We start from the raw sequence: 19630 nt of genomic DNA on the forward strand, positions 1-19630 counted from the left end.
GTCTTGGTTTCATGGCAGAGAGGTGTAAGTAAATGAAAGGATATTGTTTTTTTGGCTCCGCTCACTCCTATTGGTCGGCCTGTTGTGCTTCTTTCTGTCTGCCTTTGTGTTTGCGGCCTTCCTGCCGCTGTGTTTGTGAGCCGTGGCAGCTGTTGTCATCGCTGTTTTCAGCACTTCTCCACCGCCGTGTGAGGCTGAACTGTGATAAACGCATTTATTTTGGAACCATGGACTGGGAATAGCAGTTGCATTATTGTGGGATCTCTGGGACTGTAGCATCGCTCAGCCCGGTATTAAATTTGTGCCGGTCTCCAGGATGCAAGACATCTCACACTCCCCCCCACCCCCCGAGTATGCAGAGCCCAAGATGCTCTGCGTTTGTGTGTGTGAAATTGACAGCTGTAATGGAATCCAATATCACCCCCTCTCACATTCTCACATGCCTCTCTCTCTCTCTTTTTCTATCTCCAACTCCTTATTCTCATCATTGGAGTAAAACTGTGCATCTGTTTATTGCATGTTAAACAACCTGCAAATATTACATAGAGCTCATCTTAGCAGCCACCTCCATCGCAGTCCATGTAGCATTTGCACATACAGTGGGTCCAAAAGTCTGATACTATTGCATTTAAAATTCTTATTTAGCATTTTTCTAATCTAAATATTTAATTGCAAATTATATTATCAGCATAACAACTGAAGTAAAAAGGTGAAATGAAAAATGTAAATGTCTTATGCTGGGTTCAGACTGCACAATATTGTTGTATGCTATGAGAGTCACTGTCATATTATGTTATTTTGACCCCTAAATTTATGTTGAGTCATTGAAAAGAAACATGTTAGACCACTCATTGCTTCCCAACCAATGTTTGCCATCTTTAAAGTTCCTCTAATTTTGTTTTAGAGGTCTCCTACAACAGGTTTACATGCATCAAAGGTCCACTTTAATTTTCTCATAATATACATTGCACATGACCGCACTTTTAAATGATTCTCAAACATCTCTCTAAATCCGCTTATAGCACACGTTGGAAACAAAACGGCCATTACAATAAACTTCAGCTCTGCTTCCTAAAGCTCAGTTATTATACACACTATAAAAAAATCTGCGAAGAGTGCGAATCCGATGATGAGACATTGAAAGAAGTACGTAGTTATTCAACACGAAACTCCATCGCAAGAACGACATGAGCCAGACGTTTCTCAGTAATACACTCCTCATTTCGAGGAACATTATGCGATGTTGCAACTGTAATTCCTCACCATCAGCATTAACAAGTGTATGTCCATTTACAAACCCATGTGTATATTTCTAATTTATTAAAGAGCACATGAGGGAACTGTATCAATAATGGTGCATACGTTAGCCAAACTTTAACGTGAATTACTGATGTAAAATTAAAGTTTGCTAAACACATCTTGCTCAATCCTTTATCTTGTGACGTTAGAAATTATGCATTAATTGACGCAGTTAATAGTGGCCCACTTTTCAGTTTGATGTTTGCCGGAAACTTACATAATATAAAACGCAAAATGTATTTTAACAACCGGTGGAAAATATATACATCAATACTTAATCATACTTACAGGTTGTGATTCTGAGGAGCAAGTTGGTCCAAATAAACTGAGCACTGACCCATCTTTCAAGAGCAAGCGTTTTGCGAATCCCGTGTTGAACTCTTTACATAAAATGATTACATGTTTGGAGGTGGGACAAGTTGTTCGCGGAGAAGACAACATACCACATACATAGATGGGCGTCTTGCAAATGTATTTTCTAGTGACGTAGAACCATCAAGCAGTGGGATTCGAATTAAAAGCGACTTGTTTAGGAACGCTCATGTGAAGACTAATACAAAAACATCCTTTAGCTTAAAAAGGTTAAACAATGATGTTGGACGATTGTGAAGAGTTGTAGATGGAGTTTTTTTGTAAAGGGCATTTGTATATTAGTCTTTGCACGTCCGCTTAGGGCGGTATAGCGTGACCTTTCCAGCATGAATGCGCAATCTTATTTTGAATTTTTTTAGAGAATGACCAATGTTTTGGCTAGATAATACCCTATTCCTCAGCTGGGATCGTGCAGAGCCTCTGAAGACCTTTGAAACATCATTGAATTGGACCTTCAACATTTTGTTTGCCATTCTCCATTATATGGAGAAAAATCCTGAAATGTTTTCCTCAAAAACTTAATTTCTTTTCCACTGAAGAAAGAAAGACACAAATTGGATGAGATGGGGCTGAGTAAATTATCAGGAAATTTTCATTTTTAAAGCGAAACTAATCCTTTAAAGTACAGCGAGAGCAGATGGAGCCGTATGCTTCACGTTGAACACCCCTTTTCTGTTGGGGCATCATAAAGTGTCAAAGACGCTCACTATTCATCACACACTAAAATGATCGATTCTTATGTCCCAAGGCCCATTGTCATTTACGAATCACCATGACACCCTATGTCAGGCTGATATAGGATGCTTCTCGTTTCTTATTTGTCTATCCTTGTTTCCTTTCCTCACTTCCTTCCCTCACGTCTCATCTCCACCCCCGTAGAATGTGAGAGAAGGAACAAGATGCCCTGTTGATATATGCAAGATTTATGGTTTATTTAAACTGCAAAGATTCAAATTATATAAAAATTGTGACAGATGAGAAGGGCGAGGTGAAATTATGTGCGTGTCAGAATTCTCAGCAAGAAAGACTTTCGCATACGATACACCTCTGCAACTCCTCGAAACCAGCTTTCTCACTTCTCACCTCCTTGTGGTGCAATTAGAGAATTGAGGTGTCCTTCAAGATGGCTTTCTTTGATCGGTTTCCAGTTCACAGGCTGGAGGACTGAGAAGTGAGGAAATGAGGAAGCATCAATTTATCTAGTATTGAGAAGCACCCATCGTGTAGTCTGAACCTGTCAGCAATATTCAGTTGTCCTTCTTTTGCTTTGTATATATATAAAGAAATATAAATGTGAATGTGTACAGGTCTTTGCATGTAGCGTGTGCAGTTTTCTTACCCCCACAGTTTCCCCTTACATCATGTTGAGTGCAATCAATCAATAGTCATTAAAAATGGAATTCTAAAATGCCTCCTGTGTCTTGGCAGAAACATGAATAAAACATATGAATAAAACATGCACTATAACGACATTTTCCATCAGCCCTCATCCCAGACCTCTGACAGCACTCTCTTCCTAAAGTCTCCGAGTGTACTTTGTGTCTGCAAAATAATCTTTTTCTTAAGCAATGTTATTCTCTTATTTTCCAGTACAATGTCTAATGTTATTAAAACAGGATAAATGTACTTGAAAAGCAAAAATGCTTAGCCTTAGTTTTCTTACCCTTTGGGCAAATTGTTCGTTTCTGTTTTAAACATAAATCTAACAAAGTTAGATGAGGTTTTAGTGAGGCTTATACTTAAAACAAAAGAGAGAAAAAATGCCCATGGGGTAGGAAAAATTAACTAGAGATAAAAGTCTTATCTAATGCAATTTAGCTCCTAAAGTAATCTTGTTTTAAGGATGTTTAGATATTATTACTGGAAAAAAATACTGCTTAAGACCATTATTTTTTGTGGCGTAGGTTACATACGATATGCTGACATTAATAAGATTCTGTAGAAGTGAATGTTTCTTTTTTCCTCCACCAGAATGATAAGGGTGCATATCCATCCCCAGACCTCCTTGAGGGAGGAAAACTCCCCTGAGGAGAACTATGAGAACATGTAACAGATTAGCCGACAGGAAAATCTCCAAAGCAGATGAAAGAGAGAGTGATCGTCATCCTCTTTTTTTCCTCCGGGGTTTCTGCTAGAAACTATTTCTTTCGTTCCATCTCACTGTTCGAATACAAGATGGCAGAATTAGGCAACATGAAATGTTGATTTATCTTACGGTTTTATTATATGTACACATAAACCACACACGCAGCTGCATAACAATGTGCTGACATCCATTTCTTAAGGAGAGACAATACAGGTCAAACACTGTTTTTTGACTCGTGCACTGAGCCAGAAATCTTCACACACTAGACTTCTATGTTTTATTCCTGTCTACATTCTGAAGGGGTTTGTTCATATATTATTTGCATGACTTTATAAAACATTTAATTCTTAAAACATATTTTTTTCTGATTTTATGTAGTTATAAAAAGAGATTTCCAATATTCCCTTTTGTAAAAATTGTTGACTCGAATGTTAACACAATGAAACATGTTTTGAATCTGGCATTATCCAATGTTCAGAGTTCTGTTCTAAAAATGTATGGAAATTCAACTGGGAAAGTGGAGATATCTATTAGTAAATGTTATACTCTGGGGTGTCTTGCCTTAAAGGAGTAGTTCAGAATTAAAATTTCCTGATAATTTACCCCCACTGAAGTCCACAATTCATCATTTTTTGCCTGGAGGGTAAAACAGTCATAGAACTGCAGCACAAGCCTGTCAATATTTTAAAAACATGTTTTGCAAGTTTTGGCCACTTGTGATCCATAAACCGCACCTGGTGCAGTCTTGCAGTATTTCATTCACTCAAAACAGCGGGATGTTTTTAAAATGCTTAGCATGAAAAACACTAGAGTTTAGAGTTTAAAAATGGATTAAATTAAGCAAAGTATAAGGGGGGGAGGAGGGGCATGTTTTTCTAAAATATGAGGATTCAAATATATATGTATAATAACATGGGTATGACACAGGTATTACAAGGAGAGGGTGACATATGAAGACATTGGCCATGTCCCCATATTTCAAAATGCTTATAAATCATACAGGATGAGGTTTGAGTAATGCAGAATGTTTCCTGTGATGGGTAGGTTTAGGGGCAGAGGCAGTATAGGGGGACAGAAAGCATTGTGCCTATGGAATGTCCCCACATTTCACAAAAACGTGTGTGCGTGCGTGCGTGCGTGCGCGTGTGCATGTACGTGTGTGTGTGTGCTGGTAATCCCTACGTTATGGGGAAAAAATGTCCCCACAAAGATGGCAATATCCGAAATCCTTTTCCTTGTGGGGACATTTTTTGGTCCCCATGAGGGGAAACATCTTATAAATCATACAGGATGAGGTTTTTTGAGAAAGTAAAAATGCAGAATGTTTCATGTGATGGGTAGGTTCAGGGGCAGGGGCAGTGTAGGGGGATAGAAAATACGGTTTGTACAGTATGAAATCCATTACACGTATGTAAAGTCCCCATAAAACATGGAAACACCACGTGTGTGTTAATAAAATGGCTGCTTTCTTTGTCTGTTTTACACCGGTCAGTGTCTTTAAGACACAAAACATCTGCTCAGTCCTGGCTGGTGAAAACAAACGCCCAGGTGGCTAGATAAAAGCTCACAGCTGAACAAGAGAGAGAGAAGTTCTTAGCGCTGCTTATGATAGGCAGAGAGACCGACGGCAGCCGCTGAGTCTGAACACACAGCGCTCCTCGCTGTTTAAGCTCCCTCTTTCATCCTGGCTGCGGGGGCCGGGAATCAGAGTCCAACTTCACAGCAGCGTACGAGCTGGATAATCTCTAATGTGTGAAGAAAGAGAGGTCATTCAAACGGTGAAGTCTGCCTTGTTATATGTATTTGATCAACACAGCCTACATCAGACACTTCAAGATAGGATGCAGTGTGTCTGTGAAGTGATTGTAAACATGTACCAGACTGGAAAATTGTTTGAAATATTGCAGTTAGTCAGTTTTACTAAGGGAGATTAGGACTAGGTTCATCGCAGGCCACCCTACAAATAGTAGATTACTGTGGGTGGGGCTTTTGATTGATTATAGGTGGAGCTGGTCATGGTTGTGTGTATTAACTACAGCCAAGTATAGTCGTGTAGTAATAACTAATCAATTAGAGAAATGTGTTTGAAGAGCTGCAAAAGACCGCCTACTCTCTGCCTAATGTGTAAACATTATGGGAAGTGCACTAGCCAGATGGGATCGGCTGGAGACCCGTGTGATTTGAAGACGAAAAATGTTCCAAGCACAATATTCTCTCACCATTCCTGATTTCTAACATGCACTCACAGCGTTTGGCATGTCGTGCGGCTGTCCGTGCTCGTTCATACCCAGACAGCAACATAGTGTCAGCCCAGATCCGGGCCACATCTGGCACATGTGGATTCCACGCATTCTCCCTGCTCTCTGGGCTCACCATATGCCGTAGTTATCGCAGAGTTTCAGGAAAGCATTCCAGTTCCAGAGAGAGCACAGCACCAAGGGGTAGTGGTATCTCACATTAAGATTGTGCCATGTCGAATGGCATCCAACTATGTATGTAATTACACGTGCTGTTGTGTGTGTATTCCACCCGTACCAGATGTGGGCCGGATCTGGGCCAACACTGTGTGTCTGGGTATGTAAATTGTGTAAGCTTATTCCATCCATTAGATTGAAAGATCTAAATAGGCTGATACATTTACCAGCCCATTGACCCTCCCCTCGAAGAAATCAGGACAGAGATGATCGAAAGTGGACAAAAGAGACTAAAGCGAGAGATTAAAACACCAGGTGTAAATGGGAATGTGTCTCCTTCGTCTACTTGTGATCCTATCGACCAAAACGCATCTTAATACCAGGTGTAAACAACGGCAGATGTTGATATGGTGATAAAGATGAGAAATGGAAACCTGTGTCTGTTAGCAGATTACTGTTGGCTGGGTAAACAACTGAGCAGGTTCTTCTCACACATTACAAGGTGTGGCGTTGAACCAGTTGTGGGAGGGGCTTGTACCTACAAGTGTGTCACCTGTGGCGAGTCCATAGCAACGACACTGATAAAAACAGCTTATCCTGTGAATGTGCAGTTGCGTCCTAGTGGAGGTGATATCATCACACTGTTAGCAGTCAGACAATGCGCGCGCGCGCACGTGTGTGTGTGCGTGCACGTGTGTGTGTGTGCGCGTGTCGGAACAGGATCATTAATTCCAACCAGCCTCAGACAATCGCATCAACAAATCCCATCTCAGTCTAGCGTATTTGACCCTAGTGAAAGAACTGCCAGCAGGGAGACTGTTTGTGTGGATTAGAGAGATAAAATTGCATGGCACCAGAAGGAGCTTTTACATTGACACCCACACTGACCATTTATGAAGGATATTTGAACAGTGAGCCATGGCGGAGAGCCGTGGAATATGAGTAACTGATATTTATAGTGATCCTGGTTGGGGATTGGGGGCGTTTGTTGAAATAATGTTGTCGTTATCGGTTCTCATGTCTCTGGGACATTAGGATTAGCGCTAGATAGATGAGATGGGCGTTCAGTCGCTCGCTGTAGAGCTCCACTCACGTGTGGAGAAACTCCAGAGTCTCTCACCACAGGCAGAAGATTATGCCGCATAAATAAACACAAACTGACAATTTTGTGAGGAAATTCAAAACCGCTACCTCGAATTTAAGCTCTTGCCATGCAAACAAACAGCCAAAAGCCAACTTCAGTCAAATACACAAATAAATATCCTCCATCCACTAGGAATGACCACTGTGTTTAGCCTGAGAGCAGTTCGCGGTGATCGGATAAAGAGCGCTTTTGCTCTCTCTATTTTTTTCATTCTCTCTTTTTTATTCCCTCTTGCTCACTCACTAATGGGCTTGCAAAATGGGGTAGAAGCGGCAGAGATGAGCTGCACACCTTTGTGCCTCCTGTTGTTCTAAATACCTCCCTTTTAGGTGGAAAACAGCATTTGAATTCAGAACTGCTCACAGCTAAAATGAAATGCTAATCTTACCCCACGTTTTATTCTTTCCTGTTCTCGCTGCTCTCTGGGCTCACCATATGCTGTAGCTATCGCAGAGTTCCAGGAAAGCATTTCAGTTCCAGAAAGAGCACAGCCTTAAAACCGAAATTAGTGATATTTCACATTAAATTGTGCCACGTCGAATGACATCCAACTATGTATGTAATTACACGTGCTGATGTGTGTGTAATAAAGATTAGATACAGTTTTAATGCTGTTGTGTGCATTAAATGAGAGCTTGTGTGTGTGCGCGCTGGGGAGTGTGCATCTGTGATAATGTTTCTATTACTGGTTTGCCTTCATAAATATTCATGTAAAACATGCTGACCTTAATTTCAATTCTGTCTGCTAGCAAATCTCTCCCCTCTCACTAACTTACGGAGAGGGACAATTGAAGTAGACAGTGGTAACAAACCCTCATTATGCTAGGGGTTTTTCCCTACAGGATGGAAAGATGGTTGAATGAATGGATGAGTAGATAAATAAATAGATGATGTAGGTGAATGGACATATTTCAGCAATCAAATCAGTAGAAAGCAGATGACATTCCGGTTTTGTTGAGTGCCTAAAGTGAGGCGTGATTGTGAGAGAAGTGCCTATGAGTGAGTGACATGGCATAAAGGCCAAGTATGGTAACCCATACTCAGAATTTCTGCTGTGCATTTAACCCATCCAAGTTAGTGCACACACATTAGGAGTAGTGAACACACACACACTGCAAACCCACACTGCACACACACTCGGCGCAGTGGGCAGCCATTTTTGCTGTGGCGTCTGGGGAGTGATTGGGGGTTAGGTGCCTTGCTCAAGGGCACCTCAATTTATTTTCTGCCTGATATTGAGAATCAAACCCACATTCTTCAGGTTCCAGTCTGACTCTTTAACCATTTAGCCGAAAGTATACTTCGTTTTTTTACACATGCAAGCATTTGCGCACAGTCTAACACTCAGCCTTAAAAAGTATACTTCTTTTGATTAGTACGCGTACATAGGTTTTCGACGCATTTGCATCTTTGAGCAATCTCTTGCCACGAGCTACAACCCATGTTAATACTGCAAACAAAAAATAGTTACACAAATCTACCGCTGCGTGTTCAGTACGTGCGTACTGTTCTGATGACGAAATTCAAATCACGTGCACTATTCTGATGCTTGCGAACACAAAAAGTGAAGTATACTTTGGCCTTTAGGCCACAACAGCCCTAATGAATGCAGAAATTGATTTTGTGAATGACTGATTACTGCCAGTGTAATAATAGCTGCAAATTGGTTAAAAAAAATGGACAAAATAAAAATTATACAGCTAAACTAAACTACCTGGGAGTCAGAATCAGAGTAAAACAATAAAAATAAAAGTGAACTGAGCTCACTTAAAGGTAGTGTATGTAAGATTGCGGCCAAAACTGGTACTGCAAGTGTATCCCCTCTCCCCCTCCCCCTGACTCGAGGTTGTCAGATACGCTGCAGGATCAGCAGGAACGTTTGTAGCTGCAGCTGTGGTAACTAGAGCAGATATGGCAACCCGGATGCCCAAACACTACTGACTTTGTGATTGGTAGATAGATGGAGGGCGGAGCTTCAGGCCAAAACACAACATGTCAACATCAGTTGAGGGCTGCAACAACAACTTTTAAATGACAATATCCTGGCCGGACTACTGTTGTCAGTGATATAAGTATTTGAAATGAACACGATTTCTTAATATCGTGTGACATATCAGGGACATTTTATGATTAATTAAAATACATTTCTTACATACAGTTCCTTTAAATGAAAGGTAAACCTCCATGCCGGTTAATAATATGCAAAAATTATCAGGAGTATCAATATTTGATGTAGGTTGGTTCATTAAATCCAACTTCAGGCATTCTATACAATGCCGGATTTCACACATTGCTGGTAACATATGCATTAACAAGCCTATTATAAAATTGTTTGTACGATAATATAATAATAATTGTTTTATCATGAACCAGGAAACCGCATATTTATTAAAAAATGACAGGGTGATTAATTTTCATTGGAGTAAAACTCACACACAGCACACTGTATACCCAGATAAGCTGGGGAAACATTTGAGGCAATCAGTTACATCAAAATGTTTTAGTTAAGGAATTCAACGTTTAAGAAAGCACAGCTATCATTTTATTTTGTACTCATGCATTTGAATTGCTCTTAATTTTAAATATTTAAGTAAGCTAACTCTAAACTCATGCATTTCACTTAAATTATCAAGTAATATTAACTTAAATATGTTTAGTAGTGGAAACGGGCTAGTTTAAAATAGCCGATTCCATAAAATAATTGGAAACAATAGCATTAGCAGAGCTTAGCAATCATTGATTGGGTTCTGCATTTATTGTACTGCAGTACATTCAACATACCTGTTCTCAAATTAAGCTCTACTTGTCACTATGATGGAAATCCCCCCAAAACCCAACATAACAGAAACTCATTTTTGCATAGCTAAACATTAAACACTCCAACATTAATCTTGCACAAAAAGCATTATATAACACTTAATTTTAGCGTTTACTATCCCTTTGCAGTGCCATGCAAAGCATGCTGGGAAAGAGAAATCTCAGCCCAGTTTCAGTTACATTTAAGTTTGTCTAAATTAAAACAATTAAGTTCATAAAACTCAAAACAATTAAACAATTCAGATTACTTTAAATGTGCCAGTTCCCTTTTGATGGAACTAATTTGCTTAATTTAAGTTTACCCTACTCAAACCAATTAATTTATTTTAATTGGTCACTATTTACTTTAGGTCACATTTTGCTTCCACATTTCAGAAGACCACCACTTGCCACAATTCCAACTGTAACATGCTAAAGTTGATCTAAAGAAACTTTAAAAGCATGCTGGGAATCTTGACTGGCTCTAACCATGGGCTGGAACAAACTTTCCACATCTAATTGCTGAGAGTGTTTGTCTACTCTCAAATGAAAGTTTTCTGGTTCCGTTCACAGCCATACAAAGTGTTATTCATCTGAATGCACTTATGAACAGACTAACAGCCTGTATGTTTGTTGTTTATCTGGAACAAAAATTTACCCCCAACCTCTTGACTGCAAGAGAAAAGAATACCCATAGAACTGTACCTTCTTCTCAGCATGCGTGTGTGTGTTTGTTTGCACGCATGCGCATGTGGGTTTGTGTTCAGGTTTCTAAATTATATCTTCTGCATGCTCAGATGCTCCTAAGCGGGTGGCGACACCCCCAGAGGAAGCTGATTGACAGCTTGGCAGTGATAGCAGGAGTGATGCTGCGAAGTGAGGGAGAGCAAAATGGAGAAAGAGAGAAAGAATATGATGATTCATATAGACGAGAATTGTGTGGATGTGTACCTTATGGTTGGACCTGAATCTGAAGGTTTTGGAAGGAGTGAAGTTTTTTCTGATTTTGTCTTTGAATCCACAAACACAAATCAACAAAAAAATGATTTGCATGATGCACTAATTAATTCCCTTTGTGTTTTGTTAACCACAATGTTAAAAAAAAAAACATTTTTCCTGGTTAAAAAACATGAGACACAGGGCAGTGGAACAGAAAAAAACACAAGGGGCTCTTCCTTGAAACACAAAGGCTTGAATCCTTTATTTTTTTCATATTTAAACACAGGTTCTTTGAGGCAGCAAACAAACTTTTGTGTAATAAGAAAAGTGTATTGATGTTGTGGACCAGCCTATAGTGTCCATGTTGTGAACACTTGTGTCGTGTCTGGCACCGCATTGCACCGGGTTTATGATTTGTTTTTGACTTGGGAACTTGACTTTAGATTCTCTGGTGTTGTAAAAAATGTGCATGTTCTGTGGTCCTTACATTTATTTGAACAACTCTTTGACATTACGGAAATGGTAATTTACACTCTTAAATATGTAATAATATCCTTTTGATGAGAAATTTGTAGTATTTGTTAAGCTCATTGAGATGCGGTGGATTAATTGCCGTGGGTTTGTATTGTCAGTGCTACTAGACAGCGGCGTATGCAGCATAAGCCTATAAATGCAAAAGCCATTAACACAATGAAGCAAACAAAACAAAACACAATCTGTTGTTCAACTAATGGAGTTTTCAGGAAGAAATAAGGGGAGCTGCTTTACTCTGATAAATGTCTCATGTGCAACACTATACATCAACACTAATTCTATAGCAGAAAATGTAGGCTAATTTAATTAACGTTCAATGAGGAATTACTTTTTTTAAGCCAATGAAATTAACCTGTCACAACTGCAAAAATAAACCCTGCTTCATTTGCCATGAGAATTTAGCTCATTTATACGCAGAGAAACAAGAATTAGATCAATATTTTCGACTTTTAGAGAGTCAGATAAGAGTTAAAGTTTTACTTTTACCAGTTTTATCCGGTTCTGGATGTGAGAAAAGATAGAGGCAGGATTCAAGAGCATTCCAAACACAGTGATGTGCGTCAGTGGGTGGAAATAATGAATGCAACTCAACTGTCTTCACAAAACGAAAGTTTTCTATTGAAACAATAAGTCTTAAAAAAGAGTGGTGCATCTTTCTGAACCCCGAAGTGTTCCACAATACTTCAAGTTCTCACTGTGACTTTAACCGTAATGTATGTGAAGCTCTGAAACGCGTTTCATTTTTGTTATGCTGTTTGTTGTTTCTTATCCACTTTTCTCAGGTGCCAAAGAGGTGAATGCCAGTGGCAAGACATTCACAGTGAAGAGTTCCCTGCGGCTCCAGGTGGACCGGCAGGATGACGGTGTGGCCTACACTTGTAGAGTGGACCATGTGGCCCTTACTGCCACCCACGAAGAGACCACGCAGGTTTTGGAGGTCCACTGTGAGTACAGCAGGGTCCCAACTCAAGCCAACATCCCATGAACTTTACTGTAAACCATAACCTTAAAGGGTTACTTCACCTCAAAATGCAAATGTTGTCATCATTTACTCACCTTCATGTCATGCCAAACCCATGAGACTTTCGTTCATCTTCAGAACACAAATTAAGATTTTCTTGATTCAAATCTGAGAGATTTATGTCCCTCCATTGGCAGGTTCCGCAACTACCACTTTAATGCTTTAAATTGTTAAACAAATCCATATGAATAGAGCAGTTTAGGGCTTTATATGTTGAATTTTACATATAAACATTGATCATCAATAAACAGAAGCTCAACCATAATTTTTTCATACAAGAGAACAAACCTCTTTAGTTCCTGCGGAAGCTGAAAACGTGCAATACGAAAATGAGCCTCATTTGTTCTCAGATGTCAAGCAAGCAATGTTTGAGCTTCAGTTAATATGTCAATATGTGAATAAAACCCTTAGTTAAATCTGTTCATCATATAAAGCAGTTGTGTCTCTTCAGGAAATTTTGACTTTACTGCTCAATAACAATCACTTGTACACTTGTATATATGCTAAAAGACGTACCAATTGCCATTCATTCATTGGGTGTTGACTTATTAAAGCTACTATAAAAAGTAATTTCGGCAACTTTTAAAACTTGATATATAAGCCAAAATTATGCACAGGGATTATAGACAAATGTCATTTACCAGTTAGAGTTTCTCTTTGAAGCTTTGACATTTAATCAATCCAGTGAGATGCAGTGGAGCATTTGAGCCTGAGTAACGTCACATCACATCACTTACCTTTTGATCATTCCTCTGCTTGGATGCTGCTGTCTGAAACAATATTTCTTTGTTCGTCTCTCTGTCTCTGTCATAGATGCTCCCGTTGTAAACATCATGCACTCCGCAACCCTCCCACAGGAGGGCCAGTACCTGAAACTGGAATGTGTACCTCAAGGAAACCCCTCGTAAGCATCCACAATTTATCAGCATCTAGCTGAATGATAATGTTTGCAAAGAGCTTTGGGAAGATGTGTTGCATATCTACTGCACCAAGGAGAAATCGCCCCGTGGGCAGGCCTACGGCTAGCGGCTTATAACTACATGCTTGAATTAATGTGATGACTCATAAATTTAATTCTGTTGAAATTAAACAGCTATGAATAAATAACCATAAATTCACATGGAAAACAACATTAAGAAGCGCTTATCTGTTGGTACAAGTGAAGTTAAAATAAGGCTAATACTTTCTAATAATTTTAAAGGAAAATGTTTTGATCTGTTTTGAGTCAAATCTTTGATAAACTAAAGTTGAAAACTTTAAAACTCTCTCTGTGAATGTTATATTCTTAAAGCCATTGCTGTAACTTTGTGGTGTTGTTTTTTTATTGGTTGTAGGATTAAGAGGGTCATATCATAAGGAATCAAATTTTCTTGATATAGTTATTGCACCTTTTGGTGTTCAGATACATTGATTTAAGAATGAGGAACACGAAAAGAACATGCTATTATGTCTGCCAAACCTTGCGTTGTTTCTGGCTGTGTGTAGCACCTACAGCACTGCAAATCCCAAAGTGCAACATTTTCAAAGGTTGGGAAATAAAACAAAATCTATGAGTCCTCAATTAAACCTCATGGAAAACTGAATTATGCTTTTTATTAGTAGCTAAAAATCTGTGTTTCACCAGGCCAGACCCAGTACGCTGGACTAAAGACGGAGGAGTGCCGCCAGACCACATAATTGTTGAAGGAAGAGAACTCACCTTCACGTCACTGAACAAAACAGACAACGGCACCTACCGCTGTGAAGCCAACAATCACCTCGGCACCAGCCACGCTGAATACAAGCTGGTTATTTACGGTGAGTGACAGAGTAACATGTCTGTTAAGCAAACAGACCTTGCAGAAAGCATCTGCATTGCTAATCAAACCACCGTTTCTACCCTACAAATATTTTGCTTTTATTTTCAAGCACTTGAAAGCTACAATGTTTTAAAATCCCATCCCTCACACTGTAACAAGTCAGTCCCTCGCAGGTCAAAATGACCCGAATCCTTAAAATTATACTTTTTTTTTGGGGGGGGGGTCCAGAAAGCTTGTCACTTTATTTTTATTATATTTTCTATATTTATTATTATTATTATTATTTTATATATCTTTAAATTACTAGATTTTATCAATAAATAATAAAATGTAAGGCCATTCTTCAACCTAAATTTAAAATAACTCAACATTACATGCATAACCCTGTTATTTCAGCTCAGAATATAATCACATTGGGTGTCACTGCCGACCTCTTTTAGAAATAAATAATACAACATGATATTTCTACATCAATCCATCTCTTGCCACTAGATGAAGATATAGCTCTATAAGGAGTCTTTTTAGGTGTACATTAATTTACTTTCATTTTAACCACATAAACTCTTCAGATCCAGTCTATTTTTTTTTTTTTGTCTGTATTCGTGGTTCAAGTGTGGCAAAAGTCCTAAGGTCTTGGACAATTTTGATGAGCACAATTTGTTTTCAAAAATTCATCTCGGGTCAAAATGCAACAATAGCTGGCTTAAAGGAAATAATTCTGGCAAAAATGAAAATTCATAATTTACTCACCCGAATGTTTTTCAAAACTCATGTGACATACATTTTAAGGATATCGGTTATTTTGTCCATATTATAGAAGCCAATGTGACCCAAAAACTTTTGTGTCACCATATTGATGTAGTCTTTGTAAGCCAGTTGACCAGTGTTTTGATTTGATAGTCAGACTTAAATCTGTGGTTTATCACATATAATTAATGTATTCCTTCAGAAGACATCATACAAGTTGTATGGATTCATTTCATAATACCTTTATAATGTTTTTATGGAAATTGAACTCATCTCATTGACTTTCATAATATGGGCAAAACTTAGTATTATTCTGATTTACACAATCACCTCTGAGTCATAAATATTGCACACAGCAACCCCCTTTTCTCAGACTTCGCTTAAAGGTCCTGTTCTTCGCGATTCCATCTTCTAAACTTTAGTTAGTGTTTAATGTTGCTGTTAGAGCATAAATAATACTTGTAAAATTATAAAGCTCAAAGTTCAATGCCAAGCGAGATATTTTATTTAACAGAAGTTCCCTTTCAAAGCCTACAGCGAACGACCGGTTTGGACTACAGCAGGAAGTGCAGGGATGTAATGACGTCACTAGAACCGTTTGTTGACTAACCCTCCGCCCACAAGAACACGCAAAATAGGGGGCGTGGTCTTGTTGCTCTCCCACGTGGAGAAGAGCGCGCATTCAGCGCTTGCATCTCCCCGTTATGGTAAGAGGCGGGACCTTTCCGGGCAAAGTGCGCTAAGCTGCTGTCCAATCACAACACGAGAAGCGCTGGCCCAATCAGAACTCGTTATGTGTTTCTAAAGGAGGGACTTCATAGAACAAGGAAATCATCAGGCCGTTTTTAGGACAGAGAAGACATCGGTGTACAGACACGTAAATTGTGTGAAAAATACTGTGTTTTTTACACGCGAAACATGAACTCATGTTATATTGCACACTGTAAACATAATCAAATCTTCGAAAACATGCAAAGAACAGGACCTTTAAGAGAATGAGTTTTACCCACTTAGCATAACAGTAAATCATGATGGGTCTCGATACACCCTGAGGTTCAGAGGCTACACTGCGTCCACATCTGCCATCGCTTTCATCAGAGGCAGCTGTGCGGAAATGCTCACAGGCTAAGGACGGATATGACTGTGAGCATCAAGCGGAAGAGTCTCCCCTGCCTTCTTGACACTAAACCCCTCCAGTCCTGAAGATTCTTCCTCTGCCTCTCCGTTCGAGAAGTTTCTTTTCTCTCACTTTCTCCTTCTACCTCGGCTGTTGTATCCTCCCACGGGCCATCTTAAGAAAATTTAATTAGCCGTTATGGTGCAGTGTAGGGGTCCAGTCAGTGGCTCATTGAAATGTCAGGACACTATAACAACAAGAAGAACCAAAGCTTTTAATGATGTTGATACTATAAATCTGACACCTTCTCTGTAGGAATAAAAAGCTAATTGGGTGTCACAAATATAAAGCACCATGTCTGAATTCATTACTGTCTTTTTAAATGGCAAAACATGATGCTGTCCTTCCATCAGTGATTAGCACAAAACCTGGAGCAATATAATGGTCACTGTCCTTCATCAGATCACCTATCTTGTATTGTGGCAATTCAAAATGCAATATTACCTGTTCAATATGCAGCCAAATGCTTGATATTCCAGGCAGAGGGCTGCCATGTCAGTGGGGTACTTGAGAGGGAGGTATAGTCAATATTATTATTCAAATCTCACCCTTAATTAAAATTGGGCCATGACATTTAAATAAGATATTAGAGCAGGCCAATAGTATCTAGAATGTTTGAACAGGTTTGAACACTTTAATAAATCTCTATATCCCCCAACTTAAAAAAAAAAACACAAGCCAAAATCTCATGATCTGCTAGTTCCATAACCTGTACTTTTAAAATGAGCATCATTTCTGTTATATAGGTTTTTTTTAAAAGGTGAATATTTGCAGTGCTAGGTCATCAAACAGAAAAAAAAAGTTTCCCAAACGCACCGCTATCTACCATTGGTTGATTAAACCAATAGCCACGCCCCAAACTCACCCTATTGGTTGAGTTACTGTTGCTATGTTGGGCTGGTCAGATGATCAAATGAACAAAGCCTTGTTTTAAAAGCAACAGGGACTGTGTTAATCATTTTTTGCAGAAACCAGCCAATGAATGGTTTACTTCTGTAATTTTAACAGCCAAACATTACTTAAACATTTCAACCATACAGAGAAATACTTACAACCCTGCCATCTGAAAGTAATTTTTTTTTCTAGTAAATAGAAACTTGTGCCAAATTACTTGCTCTTGAGAAATGATCATCTACTGTGTGTATATGGTAAAGCTTTTATGTGTTTATTATTAATGCATTATGAATAATTTTCTTTGGAAACAAAGATAACATAAAAAAAACTCAAAGCTCCAGCCAACAACAGTGTTTTTTGATAAATAAGGCAAAACTTTTACACTCTTACTTAGAGCTAGGAGTTTGATGATATTCCTAACCTAAGAACACTTTTCTATACTTAAAAAATTAAAGTTTGATGTGTAAGTCATTTGTGATACCACAAATATTAAGCAATTAGACAATAACAAATCTGAAAGAAATCTCATAGGAAGCCAATAAGAAATGGCAACGCATTACAAGTAACTTGAGTTACGTAATCAGATTACTTTTTCAAGTAACTAGTAAAGTACTGCATTACTGTTAAAATTTACAACAAAATATCTAAATTACTTTTTCACATTTATTTGACTCTTCTCCCCATGTTGAGAAAAATCAGGAGTAAGTGCAAACATGATAGTTGTTGTAGTTCTACACTAAGGGTGCTTTCACACCTACCTTGTTTGGTCCGGATTTTCGGACTTTTCAGTTTGGTACGAACCAAAATTACAGGTGTGAAACCTCCCTCGGACCATGGTCCGGACCAAACAGACGAAATTTGGTCCGACGTCAAGAGGTAGTCTCGGTCCGGACCAAACTGAACAAAGGTTCGGTTCGTTTCTTGTGTGAAAGCATTTTCTGTATAGTTCGGACTTTCAGACCATTTACAGGAAGTTCTGGTGTAGGATTAGTGAAAAAACACAGATTAAACTCACAGCACATGTAAGCAGCAGTGATCGCGCAGCATTTTAACCAGAACCGCTTGTGTACTCGTGTCAGCTCGCGTGAACGGCGTGCTCTGCTTGACTATATGAGTTTCAGTTTAGTTATGAGACCGCTCCAGTTCATGTGCAACACAAATGATCACTCCGTCACGGGATGTCTGCTATATTATTTATTTAAGCTTATTTATTAAATTCAGGCAAATGATGAAACATTTATTAAAATTAAGATACAAAATAAAGCTTTCTACAAAACAAATCTAATGAAGTGGTCAAAATTATTTCTGACTTGATGTCTTTGCACATCTGTGCACGTTTCATAATCAATATAGCCTAGATGAAATGTAAAAATAACATTATAATATTTAAACATAACTAGGCTATAAAATAAAATACATTGTTTGGTTAAAAAGCCTATCTTCTAGGAGCTCCTCCTTTCCTGTCGGCGCCGATAAAATGTTTGCACAACGAGGACGTTCATTTGGTGAATTTGCCTCGAGTATAGTTGGTGCTGCAGATAGTAATGCCATAATATTAACATTATTGGCAACGATGCGTCTGTTCATTCATTCTTGTCAAAGTTAGCCGCTGAATTGACAACACACTGACGTCAGACGCACGCGCTAACAAACCAATCAATGTTAAGATGCAGCCCTCATAGATGATGACGACAGGACGCCAGTGCGTCATGTAAAGTTCTTTGGTGCGCTAACATAACTGCAATGTGAAAGCAAACCAAATAGAACCAAATGTCCAAACACAAACTTTGGTTCGGACCTTGGTGCGGACTTTCAGGTGTGAAAACGCCCTAAATGTGAGCATTTAATCTCATTTACACAATAAAGATTCAGTATTCCACAAAATTAATAAAACGGTCAAATGCAAAATCAGAATACTATGCAAACCTCCAATAATTAAATAAAACAAGTATTTTTATGCATTTAATCTACCTTTATTGGCCAATGTTTTGCTGTTAACGTTCGATGATTCCGTTAAGCTATAAGCAAAAATGACTTTAGTTTTTATGGTTTTATGATGAAGTAAAGTGTTAAACTTTTTTTCTCTCCTGTGTCCTATTTTGCATTATCCAGAACAGCAGCACAGCTGAAAGGTTTGTTTGAGCTGCACCCTCTATTGTGCATGCGTGAATTTGCATTTTTACCTCGGCCTGAGGTTTATTTCAATTTTGCCGTGAAGAGGATTTACATTTACACAAAAATATAACTTTTTTTGTTATAAAAAACAAAGGTGAGAAAAAGTAACGCAAAAGTAATGTAACATTACTTTTCTTAGAAAAGTAACTAAGTAACTAAAGTTACTTTTTAAGGGACTAACGCAATATTGTAATGCATTATTTTTAAAAGTAACTTTCCCCAACACTGATGGC

General features: G+C 38.6%; 1 protein-coding gene across 7 annotated transcripts in view; it reads left to right on the top strand.

The window, feature by feature from the left end:
* The window catches only part of cadm2a (cell adhesion molecule 2a), a 604121-nt gene that overhangs the window by 560703 nt on the left and 23788 nt on the right, over positions 1–19630 (top strand). For all 7 annotated transcript variants that reach the window (XM_067434027.1, XM_067434028.1, XM_067434029.1 and 4 more), the window contains 3 exons: positions 12367–12528; positions 13419–13509; positions 14230–14402. In XM_067434027.1, coding sequence (XP_067290128.1) covers positions 12367–12528; positions 13419–13509; positions 14230–14402 — 426 coding nt within the window. The remainder of the gene's footprint in view (positions 1–12366; positions 12529–13418; positions 13510–14229; positions 14403–19630) is intronic.

This window comes from Pseudorasbora parva, chromosome 23 (genome assembly GCF_024679245.1).
Source record: "Pseudorasbora parva isolate DD20220531a chromosome 23, ASM2467924v1, whole genome shotgun sequence".
NCBI lineage: Eukaryota > Metazoa > Chordata > Actinopteri > Cypriniformes > Gobionidae > Pseudorasbora > Pseudorasbora parva.